Consider the following 13002-nt stretch of genomic DNA (forward strand, 5'->3'; position numbering starts at 1 on the left):
AAATGGATCAAGCGAAACCATGCCTGAGAAAGGTGAGCCTTCAGTCTAGGTGTTAGATAAATACTGCTTTTCGTCACACTCCCAGGTCACCCCAGGGTTTTTGGTTTGTCTCTCTTTCCTTCCTAAAATAGAGCCATTAAGGTTAAGAGCTAGAATGAATCTTTAAAGATCACTTAGTTTGGGGAAAGGGAAGCTTTTGAAAATGATTATTATTGAATATAGTAAATAACAATTTGGGGTTATATACACATAAAGAGAAATGTGTACATACTCATGTGTGTGCACCTTTATGTGTAGATATATATGTACATAAATATACATATACACATCTTATAAATATAAATATACACACCCATATATATGTATGTATACGTAAAAATTTTTTTTCCATTTTAGGTTGCTTTGTTTTTTTATCCACAGAAATTAGTACAGTTCCTGGCATATGGCAAATGCTCAGTAAATGTTTGCTTGCTGCCTAACTAGTCCAGTCTCCTTGTTTTACAGAGGAAGAAATTAAGGCTCAGAAAGGGCACAAATGTCACATGTTTGATCAGTACTTCCTAGAATCTGAGACCAATAGAATTTGGGGAGGAAAAAGGAAAAGGTTTCTCTCCTGCCTTTCTGGTTTCCAGCTAAAAGAATCTTACCATTTGAAGACAGAATAGAGCAAAGAGCCAAAAGGATCAAAAAGCCATTATTGGAATCCACTTCTGATCCAGGACACCTTGCTCACTGTCTAGTTTTGAACTTATTCCTGCCTGTTGAATGCGTAATGGTCTGGTTCCCTTTGTCCCTTGCCTGAACAGAGCATGTTTAGAGCCAACCTTCTCACTTCCAAGGCAGACAGACTGTGACTAAGCTGGTCTTCCTTACAGACGATGGTGAACCTGTGAGTAGCTCCTATGAATCATATGATGAAGAAGAGAGCAGCAAGAGCAAGTCAGCGCCCCACCAATGGCCATCCCCAGAAGCTACCATTGAGCTGATGAAGGATGCCCGGATCTGTGCCTTCCTGTGGAGGAAGAAGTGGCTGGGGCAGTGGGCCAAGCAGTTGTGTGTCATTAAGGACAACAGATTATCGGTTAGCAAAACACTGTTATGTACCTAACTTGAATCATCAGTCCTATTTTTCCCCCTTTGGCAGAAGGAGGAGAGGTCAATAATTACAGCCACTGAGATTCAGGCTTGTGGCAGATGTTTCTGTCACTTTAGCCCAGACCAATAAGGTATATTAGCATCTGTTGCCAGGTGTGGACTTGGCCAATGGACAGGCAGCTCTCCATTACGTGTGAAGACTGCTGTTATGCCATGGCTACCTTTCCTTATATCGCCCTGTTGCTTCTCCCTGACCTTTGTACTTCAAGCAGATTGTATACACCTTTCTAGCCACTTTACTGTTTTCATTTGGTGCCTGATCAAGGCAACAAAAAAATCCCTTACTAAATTGTTAATTCTTTTATATTATTTGTAGTAATATAGCCCCGATTGGCTCGGTACATAGACATCATTTCATATAGCAGAGGGGAGACATTGTAGGGATATTCCAGAAACACTGGATGATATAAAAATCTATTAGCTTTAGTTTGGGAATGACCTTTTATTTTCTAGCATTTTTTAACTTTCCCAATTAGCTTTTATCAAAATAAATTCTATTGATATCTTTTGTTTTTTATCACCTGCATCTCCCAATACATCCCGTCCCTTCCCTCTTCCAGAGAGACCTCATTATAAAGAATAACAAAGAGAAAAAAAAAAAACCAGTTTGGAAAAATTATCAATACATCAAGAAAAAGTCTGACATTAAATGCAGTTTTCCACACTCAGAGTCCCCCACTTTTGTACGGAAGTGGGAGAGATGCCTTTTCATTTCCCTTCTTTGCCCAATTAAGTTTTATTCAGGCTAATATTAAACATAGATTACATTGCCTAAACCCACAACACTGATCACGGGGGTAGTTAACCACATTCTATTGGGAAATAGAGAAAAGTCAGTTTGGGATTAAAATTTTTACTACATTACATTGACCTGTAGACATTACAAGTAAGATGGTGGTAGCAGGGAAGGTATGATGAAAATAGGTGGAGTGAAAAGGAGAAGAAGTAATGTTATAGAGAATAAAACAGTAGAAGAGACTGAAGGTGATGGAAAGAGTAGCTTGGGGAATGGGAAGGTGATCATCTTTCCCATAAAGCCATTTACATGGTAAGATAGAAATGCTGATATTCAAAGACCAATTATCTGAGCCTGATTTGGTGGGCAGTAATTTCCTGGTTTCATAACATAAAGGTTGGTTTGGTGGGTTTTCCAAAAGCGATGGTTGGCCCGCTTTTTGTTGTTCTCACCATTTAATTCTGGCTTCTTGCTTCCAGTGCTACAAATCCTCCAAGGATCACAACCCCCAGCTTGATGTGAGTCTGGTAGGCTGTAATGTCATCTACAAGGAGAAACAAGTGAGGAAGAAAGAGCACAACCTGAAGATCACGCCAACAAATGCTGATGTGATCGTCCTGGGACTGCAGAGCAAGGACCAGGCAGAGCAGTGGCTCCGGGTGAGGAGAGTTCCCTGGTCTCCTGAGTGTTCACTGGGGTCAGGGCTGGTGGAGGGGGCAGCAGGCTATGAACTGCTTTCTTACTTTGGGGGCTTTGAGGAAAGACAGATTTAATAACATTCCATCTTAAAGTCATGTTTTCACAAAATCTCTTGAAAAGTATTAAGGGTCCTCAGAGACCATCTGGTTCAGACTGTAATTGACTTAGAATCCTCTCTACAGTAACACCTGTAACACATGTAGTTCAGCTTTGCCTGAAGACCTCTACTACTGTGAGAGTGAGCTCCAGACAAGCCTACCCCTATCTCCTTGACAACCTATTCTATTTTAGGATAACTCTAGTTGTTAGGTAGTTTTCTCCTTATATCAAGCTCCTGAATTTTTCCTGTCTACAGCTTCCACTCATTTCCCTCTGGGGCCAAACACAAGTCCAATACCTCTTCCACATGAAAGTCCCTTAGATGATTGAATACACCTCTTACATCCTCCCAACTTTTCTCTTGAATAGGCTAAATATCCCCAGTGCCTTCACCTGATCTTGTTATGTTATGATTTGAGACCCTACCTCCACCAAAAACAAAGTCATTTTGTCCCATGTAACTGTGTTTTGGTCCTATCTGGTTCTCCTTTCCCCAAATCCTTCACATGTACAAAACATGTCTAAATAGTAAACAGATTTCATTTTCTACTTAAGAACCTTAGTTCCAGGCAGTAACACAAACTGCCTGTGCATTGGCACCTCTGTACTCCATTGCCAAGAAACCAGAGGTTGGCACAGTGGCATGCTGAGTACTTTTTAATACTGGAGGCAGTCTCTGCTAGAGCTAAGAGGGAGAGAATTTGTGGATGGTCTAGACCTAGGAGCTCATCTGAACCTACTCCTGACTTTAGGAGATGGGGATGAGGAAGGATTCCAGAGGGGAATATTTCTCACATATACTATCATTCAATTCTAGTGTCATGATGTTAACAAAAGTCACACGTCAATTTTTTTTTTTTAGGTAATTGGGGTTAAGTGACTTGCCTAGGGTCACACAGCTAGTAAGACACATCAATTTTTTATGGCTCTTCAAGAAAAATCATTGGGGGAATAATTGGGAAGGGTAGTAAGCTGTGTGTTCTCACTTCACACTCTGTTTTTTCTAAGGCTTCTCGTGACAAATGTCCTTTATTCCCTAGTAACACCCCCTGGGCAGGTATATAACCTCTAATCCACTTAATTGCAAAATATCTTCTCTAACAAAATGAAATGCCACCTCCTTTCTAACTCTATTAGCACTTCCAAGTAATGTTCAAAAAGAGAGAAAAAGAAAACTTAGAGGAGCTGGGAATGTTTCTTTGGTTGTTATCATAGTGATAATACAATTCATTGATTTGTCTCTTATCTCTTCAGCCACAAAGTTAAATTTAATTCAGAAAATATTAATTCAGTAGATAAGCCTATAAGGTACAATAGTAAGAGATCAAGAAACTGTAATGTAGTTGGGGGGACAAAAGATAATTCATATAAACTGACCAAAGAATACAAGATGATGTATATTTAAATACAAGAAGATGTCAGAATATATTGTATAGATAATAAGTGTTATGGGGAGTGCTTTTATTATTTGACAGAGGAACTGAGAAAGACTTCATGAAGAAGTTGGGGTTTAAAGGGTGTTACATAGATAAGAAGTTGAGGGTGTGGGAGGTGCTACATATTGGGAGAATCCAAAGGAAGATGTGACAGCAGGAATGCTAAAAATGAAGCAGCTAGCTTCCCTCAAGCAGAAGGTACTCAGTGGGGGGAGGAGGAGTGATGGATGAGGTTGGAGAAGGTAGGCTGGTACCAGATGAAGGGTATTGAATGCCACAAGGAGTAGTTAGCTGTTCTGATTTCCTAGGCAATGACAAGTCACTTATTTCCTTATTGAAAGCATACACCAATTAGAGCTTAGTAAATGCTTCTTCTAGTTGTTGCTGTTGATGTGAAGAAGCAGCAGCATCCAAGCTGTTACTGTTCCATAAACAAACCAACCTCACTGTGATTTGCACCAGGGAAGGAGGAAAGACACAATCCAACTCTTACCCTTCTCTTGATTCCAAAGGATACTCCCTAGCTTGAGTCTTAACTGGCACCTGGATGAGAGCACTCCGAAGAATCTTGGCCAAAAGCAACTCTTCCCTTTTTTTTTTCCATCTCTCCTTCCCTTCACTACCATTTGTGTGTGCTGCCAATTAGAAGTGTCTCTATTTAGAAGAAACATCCCCCTGCAGCTTGCTGGATGTAACTGACTTGGAAAGCACTGCGGAGGTTTTGCAAACTGCAATTTTAAACATCCATTGCCTTATTAAAAAGCAACAGAAAACAACATCTGCTGGAGGCACTAGCTCCCCAACTGTCAATACTCAGCTACTTCAGGGTTTGAAGGGAGGAAAGCTTGTTTCTGAGGCCTTGCAAAATGCCTTCCTTGGAAAAAGAGAATGCCACCTCCCCACACCCCATATATTCTAAACTTACCAGCATTTGTGCCTAATAATGTGCAAAAAGAGAGAAAAAATATGAGAGCACTGACATGCAGCCTAGTTCTGAGGGGTTCTTCAGGGTCCAAAATGTTTTGGGTGACTGAAGTTAGGAATTTAGAATGGAGTGGGGTGAGAAGGGACAGGGAGAGCCCCAATTCATTGGTTAGTTTTGATTGACAACATTCAGAGGATCACAGAGCCCGGGTAGGAAGGAACCTCCAAGTTCATCTAGTCTATCCCTCCCCCCTCATTTTACATATGAGGAAACTGAGCCCTGAAGGATTTAAGTGACTCTTCTAAGGTCATGCAGGATTTGAACCCAGGCCCACTAACTTCATACTCTTTTAAGCCCTGTACCAGGTTGTATTCAGAGTAAGAGCACATAATTGTCAGAGGAATTATTTCCAAATGCATAGCTTTTTCTTAGTCATATTTTCATGAGGGCCTTCTTTCCTCACTTTGTAAAAATGCTTAGAGGTAGTAGTGAGACCCTAGCCACAGGGTTAATTGGGCTCTATTCACATGGCCTAGTTCACAAGTGCCTAGTCACATTTTAGTACCAGAATGGCCTGACTAATTAAGTAACATAATTGCTTTTCTCCCATCTGCTTCTTCCGGGTGGCCCTCTGAAGTACTGACAGGCTAAGGGCAGGGGTTCTAGCCCCTTTTTTTGCCATAGACCCCCTTTGGTAGTATGGTAAAGCCTATAGACCTTTTCTCAGAATAATAGTGTTTTTTTAAATAATTGAAGAAAATACTAAACTTCAGTTAATGGCTAGTGAAAATAAAGATTTTTTTCCCAATCAAGATCACAAAACCTTTGTAATATATCCAGTGGGCCGTAGACCTTAGATTAAGACTCCCTGGAATAAAAGCATGCCTACTGTTTGAGGTTTCAGTAGTACACTTTTCTGTAGTTGGAAAAAAAAAAAAACTTCACTTAGCACTGCTCATATGAATCTGAGAGAGTCCAGGTAGACAGAGACTAGGAGACCCTTATCTCTTCCATTCTAATCTGGTGGGACCATGTTGACAGGCTCTGTAGTTGTTACTGGAGCAAGTGGAAATGTGTATAGAGATCAGAGGGTAAGTAGTGGGAAAGATGTAGGGCAATGTATCCCAACCAGTTTAAAGATGTGAAACCTTTGGTTTTCAGTCCCTCCTCACCCCCAGACACATTCAAGGAAGAGAGGGAAATGTCAGGACTTTTCATAGGGCAACTGCCTGCCCTGTTTTCCTTTGGAAATTCAACAAGAAAACACTTAACTTACTGTTTCAGAACCAAGCCTGAGTGAGTATCAGCTGAAGCAAAACATCTGGGAATCTGGAGAAGGCTTATGGGAGGAAGGAGCTCAAGGGGCCCCAGGGAGGAGAGCTGGGAATTGAGAGAGGAAGCCCTGGGCTGAGGACTGCCAGGAAGGGAGGGAGTGCTGAAGGAGGGAGGGCAGACTTTGACTCACAATAGGATTCAGTTTTACACGCAGAAACAAATGAAGAAAACTCAGAAGATGCCTTAAGTCTAGTAGAGTCCCCAGAGCTGAAGGCAGTAGCAGCCAGTTGTCACCCCAGGCTCTCAGAACTGAATGAGATTCAGCTTATGAGTGTTTCTCCCAGGATTTGGGAGGAGCTGTAGCTTTGAGCTACCAGAATCCCAAACTGTTATGTGAGTGAAGTAAACTTAAGGTTTGATTTTGCCTTTCCTGAAGCATTCTCACTGAGCTCTCAGAATCAAAAAAGTTCAGCTGGTTCAAAATCAATCTCTAACGGATTCTCTGGAGCTGAAGGACCAGGGATGAAGGAGGTTCTTTTCTTTAAGCAATTCTGCATCTGGGGTGAACCCTATATACATCAATGTGTGGAATGACTGCCTCTGGCTGTAACTGTAGCTCAATTTGAGTGTTACCAGAAAGCACAGGATTAGGTGACTGTAGGAAACTCCCTTGCAGCAATAGCTCTGGTTTTGGTCATCCTGTAAAGTCCTAGCATCTGCAGGTCAAAGGGCCAGCCAGCCTGATTGCTTCTCTCTGTATTTCCAATTCAACCCTTTAGCCATGAATAAAGACATTCTTCCATAGAGGAAGAAGCAGACTAGTGAGGATATTAAGGAAACTGTTTCTCAGAGGCACTGTCTCTCCTTAGCTGGGTTTGAGACCATGTCATAGAGAGGGTTCCTACATACTAAAAAGAAGAAGGAGGCTCTTCAGGAAATGTGGAAAATTTATTGAAACCGCAAAGGAACTATTAACAGAAAGCAGTGGGGACCACAATGCCTGGTAGCAGGCCCATTTCTGGCAAAAAGTTTTCACTTGTGTTGTACCAACCACAGAACTCAAAATGTTAGTGACTAGGATTAGCTTGATTGACTTCATTCCCTACAACCTACATCTCCTGGCGATATGCTCCCCTTTTCCATCTTTGAACATAATCGTATGGGGTCTGAGAACCCTAATAACCTTTCCCAGCTAGAAAAACTCAAGAGTTTCTAGAGTTCTGAGCTATAATTTGGGACTGGTCCTGGAATAACATGGAAACGTTCAGGTACCTGGGAGGAAAATCATTTAACACACCACCATCTGTCTATGCTCAAGAGACTCCTAGGATCTCTGGTACTAGTTCTGACTGAATCAAAGTGCAGGCAATGAACAAGCCTGAGTGAGGAGCAGCTAAAGTCTGGTCCTGAGTCTGACCCACTAACTTGCTCCTCTCTTCCTACTCAGGTCATCCAAGAGGTCAGTGGCTTGCCTTCTGAAGGAATTTTTGAAGGAAACCAGTATACCCCCGAAGCTCAGCGTCTCAACTGTCAGAAAGTAAGCCTAGCTCCTCTCTGCAGAGGAGATTCCTAATTCTTCTTTTTTTCCCTCTTAAAATGAAAGTGTAAAATTGGGAGCTTTGTTTTTGCATTTCAGTCCAATTAATAAGAAACATGCTATGCTTGGATAAGCACAGTGACTTTATCTTGGCTAGAAAACAAATGAAATGGATATAGACTTAAAGTATTTTCTTGCTTGAGGAAGAAAAAAGCTTCATTGTAACAATATTAACTTTGTTTTAGATTCTTAAATTGGGAGATTTATTTTGTGTGTCTGTTTTCTCCCAGTGAAAACTGAATAGTGTTCTTAAGTGTTTATCAAGCAATAAAGACTCTTATTTGCTTTGAGACAGTTTAAAAGACAGAAGCCCAGGGCAGCCTAGTTTGATCTCCTGACTATAAGGAATAGGTCCAGTCAACCATGTAACTTTGGCATCCTACTTAGTTCCTGTGGTGAGAGCAAATGGAGTGAGTCTGGAGCTGAAGACTCACTCTCTATGATCCTGGCTTTTCTCATCTTTATCTATCTTGGTATACCAAGGATTTGGAGGCTAGAAGTTGCCAATAATCCTTTTGACAGAACATTTTTACACTTCTATGATATTTTTTTACCCTGGTATCCATTAAAAACTGATGATTCCCCTCTCTCCCTGCCTTTCTTATGAATTGGAATAAGGTTTTAAAACTTCCCTTATTAGTTATTAATTATTATTATTTCCTTATCATTGAAGGGACTTCTACTAAAGTCCTACTCACATGTCTCATTGGGGTGTGGAACTAATCCTAGGTTCTTAAAGGTTATGCCAACAGGATCTACATTCTGGTTAAGCCCACCTAGTTGGGAAGGGTACAAGAGTGGGTCTGGTGATAAACAATATGTCTGTTGCCTCGGGACTAGCCTAATTAGGTTTGTAAAGACCCATTACCAGAAGGTTGTCCCCCAAGTAGTTATCTTTTTATAGTTACAACAAAGACTGACTCTTACGATGAGGAGAGGTTGTGATCTGGGTCTGATGGAAGGAGTGTTCACAGTGAAAAATGTATGATGCCATAAATAAAGAATAAGGACATTGCTGAAGGGAGGGAGGGGGAATGAAAAAATAGGCATACATTGAGCCATCACCACAAATAGAGAATCCGTGCCAAAACCAAGCCTAGAAAAAGGATCTCTGCTTTGCCACAGAGAGGAATTACCTTGGATATAAGATCATTGGAATTGTTTCCACTGAAGGTTGATTACTTTATTTGGGGAGCTATAAATGTTGGTTTCTTTTCCAGATGCTTTTAGAATAGCCCAGTTCTCAAGTTAGATGAATGGATTTTTTTTCCCTTAAATTAGTATAAGAGAAGCTTAAACCTTATTATTTGAAGGCTGGTCTGTGAAGCTACTAGATATGATTATATCTGCACTTCTTTGTGTAAATACCTTAACATATTGAGAGTAGCATAATTAGAAATAGATTCTGTTATTCACTTTCTTGTTATTGATGGGCTTCTCAGCATCCACTGGGATATTGACTAATATTTAATTTCTAAGACAGTCTGCCTGCTCCACTCTCCTGCAGCAAGTATGGATAAAATCATTTTGAATGGTATTTTTTTTTTCCGAGTGTCAACTAGTCCCTTTGTACATTTGAGAACTAAGGAGAAAAATGGGTTTGGTAATTTGGTAATTTGAGGGGTCCAAAGGCAGGAGAACAATGGAAAAAACTCAGGGAAACTTCAAAAGACACGGTAGAAAGCTTTCAGGGTCCAGGTCATTGAGCCTTAGAGTTGGAGGAGATAATAGAATTTATATCTGCACCATGGGTAGGATTATCATTAGCTCACAGTGGGGAAAATGATTTTTCCCAAGATTTTCCACATATTAACTAATATCAGCGTATAGTTACACTTGTCTTTTCTCTTTCTCATTGACAGCCAGATATAGCTGAGAAATACCTGTCAGCTCCGGAATGTGGGAGTGGTGTGGATGGTCATCCTGAGACCACAGAGACCAAAGATGGTAACAGAGTTCCTGCCCTGTGGGGTGGTGAGGGAAATGGCATTCGAGGGTGAGAGGTAGATGGGCTCAAGTGAAAGTCATTTACCAACCTACTCCTAGGGGATGGTACAGATAGAGTTGGGGGTGGGGGTCAGTATCGCATCCAATTTGTTAACCTATTAAGTTCATATTTGTTTGTTTTTGAGATAACATGGATAACTTTTCATCTATCCCAGCTAATTATCTTTAAAAATTTTAAGCATTCTCTGTTATTAGCCAATGTATTCCTAAAAGATTCCCATGTCCTGTCCGTGTCAGTAGGGAGACATCTGTGTGAACTCACTTGGCCTATAGATTTTTGTGAGGAGAAGAAGACCAAGAAGGGAATCTCTGAGATCTTTGGTAGGCTTTGGGTGTGGGTTTGTTTGTGTGATTTGTGTGATGCCAATTTCTTCTCCCCATTCTTGTTAGTTAAGAAGAAAGGTACAGCAGGCCTCAAACTGAGCAACTTGATGAACCTGGGGAGGAAGAAATCCACTTCACTGGAGAATGCTGAGAGGTCTCTGGAGACATCCAGTAAGAATCATATACTTTTAAAGCTGGAAAAGACCTGCCAACAGGCAGGTGAACAATTAAGCCATCTAAGATAGAGTGTTATTTATTCCTAATTTACTATATCTCTAGGGATAAAGATTATTCATCCTCCCATAGTGGTCTCTTCCAGTTTTCCTTCACCATCTTTATAAACTTTTTTTTTACATCTAACCAGAAAGGCAGACATGGCTTAATGGATAGTGAGCTAGGACTGAAGTCTGGAGGACCTGAGTTCAAGTGCTACCTCTGACGCATACTGGCCATGTGACCTCTAGCAAGTCACTTCATCTCACAGCACCTGGCACAACGCTGAGACTGGAAGGTGCTGACCTGCAGTGGTAGTGGGTACTCACTCACCAGGGCATTTTCTAGTGCAGTGAAATATTGCTCACAGATCCAGCCCCTTTCCGTGTGTTTAAACGACCTTTCTCTTGCTGCAATTTTATCACATTGCTATCTATTCAGTTCTCTGCAGTTAGAGAACTGGCCAGCAACCTCATAAGAACTTTAATACATTCAATACATTTATTCATTCATTCATTCAGCAAGTAGTTCTTAAGCACAGAAAGCACTGTAAAAAGGGCTTAAGAAGCAGCACTGGAGAGAAAAGTATTTTCCAATGGACTGAAGTTGGCGTTAGAAGCACTCGTTGAAGTCCCATTTCAGAGCTATCTGCCTTCTGTAGGAGCTTCACCTGGAACTTAGAGGGAGGCATGGTCTAGTGAAGGAAACTGAATTTGGAGTCGGAACCTGCCATTGAATCTTGTCCCTGGTAGATCCTGTCTTTGTAACCTTGGACAAGTCACATAATAATCTTTCTGAGTCCCAGGTTCCTCAGCTATAAAAGGAAGAGGTAGACCTAGGTGATTTTCTAAGGTGTCTTGCAGCTCAGAATCTGTTCCTATCTATTTACTTCATTCCTCTAAGTCTTGGTTCCCTCATCTGTAAGGTGGGAATAATAATATTTATACTCCTTTCCTCTCAACGTGGCTGTGAGGAAAGTAAACCTTAAAGCATCATATATATGTGCACTTTTTTTTATGAGGACTACAAAGAGATAAAGGTCTTTGAAGCTTTTAATCTGGCAAGGCAGGAAGACACATTTACCAAAAGCTACAATTAAAGAGCAGTATTTGATAGATGCCATTTGAGTGGTGCTGACAATAAACATCATAGGAATCCAGGGGAGGAAGAGATTGTTCTTTGAGTGGGGTCCTGAGGGAAGACTTTATGGAAGTGAATATGGGCATTTGACGATGGGAAATTGTGAGCCGAAGACTTGTAATGAAGGAGGGAGGGCACAAGGCATCCTTAGGGCAAGGGAAGTGGATAAGTTTAGGTGTAATGAAGCTTTTGTCTAAGTATTAGAATTGGAGGTAACATCCTAACATTCTAACATGAACTGGAAACTCCGTTAGAAGTTCCCGATCTAATCCCCCTTCTTTTTCAGATGAATAAACAGGCTCAAAGAGGAAAGGCACTTGTCTGGGATTAGATGGATAGTGGTGGAAGCAAGGCTATAATCTGTTTTTTTCTGATTCCCAGGCCATTGTACCATAGCTACACCTCTTCATTTTTTCAGATGTGGAAACTGATATTTTCAGAGGCGTTGCAAAAGGCACTAAATTTGTAGTCAAAGGAGTTTAAATTCCAGCTCTGCTACTGAAAACCTGTCTTACTTTGGGCAAGACATTTTCTTTCCTCCAGGCCTCAATTTCCTCAGCTCTAAAAGGGTGACATTGGATTGAGTTGATTTCCAAAGTCTTCCCCAGCTCCAAGTCCTATGATCCTATGAAATTAGTGATTTAGTCTTAAGACTAGAACCAGGTATACAGCATTCTCAGACAAGTATTCTTTCTAGGAGGTTGTAGTAGTTGAAGGTAATTATCATTAGTCCTTGGCTCTCTTTTAGCCCAAACATTTCACCTTTCTTCATAAGATATAGTTTCTTTTCCTTTAATCTTTTAATCTCTCAGTATCTATCATTGATTTGTTCATTATCTTTTGTCCATGGTGGTCTGGGTGTTGTTCCAAGCATTAAAATTACTTTTCCCAGAGTTCATGGATGTTGAAAATTGATGCTGCACTGGGATGAGAACCTGACCTTGCCTTTGGAGACCATGTGGTTTTCCAGCAAGGGTGTTTTGTGCCCCTTGGTGCCAGTTTAGTTGTGTAGATATTGCATCATCTCAGAGTACAGCCTCCAGAAGGCATGGTTTGGTGCTACATGAGAATAGTGCCAATGAGTCATTGTTTCTGGGTGTTGTAGCAGTGTTATTTCTGGAAGTATGCTCAGCAATGAAATGTCCTTCCATTCCCAGAGGAGATGGGAAAGGCCTAGGGAGAACAAAGTAGCTACCCTTCCCAGGGCTTGGCTGATCCTTAGAATAGACTGGCATAAGTTAGTAATAATAATGTCTTGCATTTATACAGTGAGTGCTTTAAGGTTTGAAAAGCACTACCCTCCCATCCCCCATTAATTCACCTCTACTTCCAATTCAGTTTCTAGTAAGAACTAGCATCATGACCTCAGTTCGCTTCCACTTTAGGTGGGAAACAT

General features: G+C 40.9%; 2 protein-coding genes across 4 annotated transcripts in view; one reads left to right on the top strand and one right to left on the bottom strand.

Moving 5' to 3' along the window:
* The window catches only part of AFAP1L2 (actin filament associated protein 1 like 2), a 138973-nt gene that overhangs the window by 110890 nt on the left and 15081 nt on the right, over positions 1 to 13002 (top strand). For all 3 annotated transcript variants that reach the window (XM_027851682.1, XM_027851683.1, XM_027851684.1), the window contains 5 exons: positions 876 to 1081; positions 2371 to 2550; positions 7773 to 7862; positions 9785 to 9869; positions 10320 to 10424. In XM_027851682.1, the coding sequence (XP_027707483.1) occupies positions 876 to 1081; positions 2371 to 2550; positions 7773 to 7862; positions 9785 to 9869; positions 10320 to 10424 (666 nt within the window). The remainder of the gene's footprint in view (positions 1 to 875; positions 1082 to 2370; positions 2551 to 7772; positions 7863 to 9784; positions 9870 to 10319; positions 10425 to 13002) is intronic.
* The window catches only part of VWA2 (von Willebrand factor A domain containing 2), a 131005-nt gene that overhangs the window by 51665 nt on the left and 66338 nt on the right, over positions 1 to 13002 (bottom strand). The window lies entirely within an intron of this gene.

The sequence above is a fragment of the Vombatus ursinus genome, unplaced genomic scaffold, assembly GCF_900497805.2.
Source record: "Vombatus ursinus unplaced genomic scaffold, bare-nosed wombat genome assembly UNPS02009205.1, whole genome shotgun sequence".
In the NCBI taxonomy this organism is placed as follows: Eukaryota; Metazoa; Chordata; class Mammalia; order Diprotodontia; family Vombatidae; genus Vombatus; species Vombatus ursinus.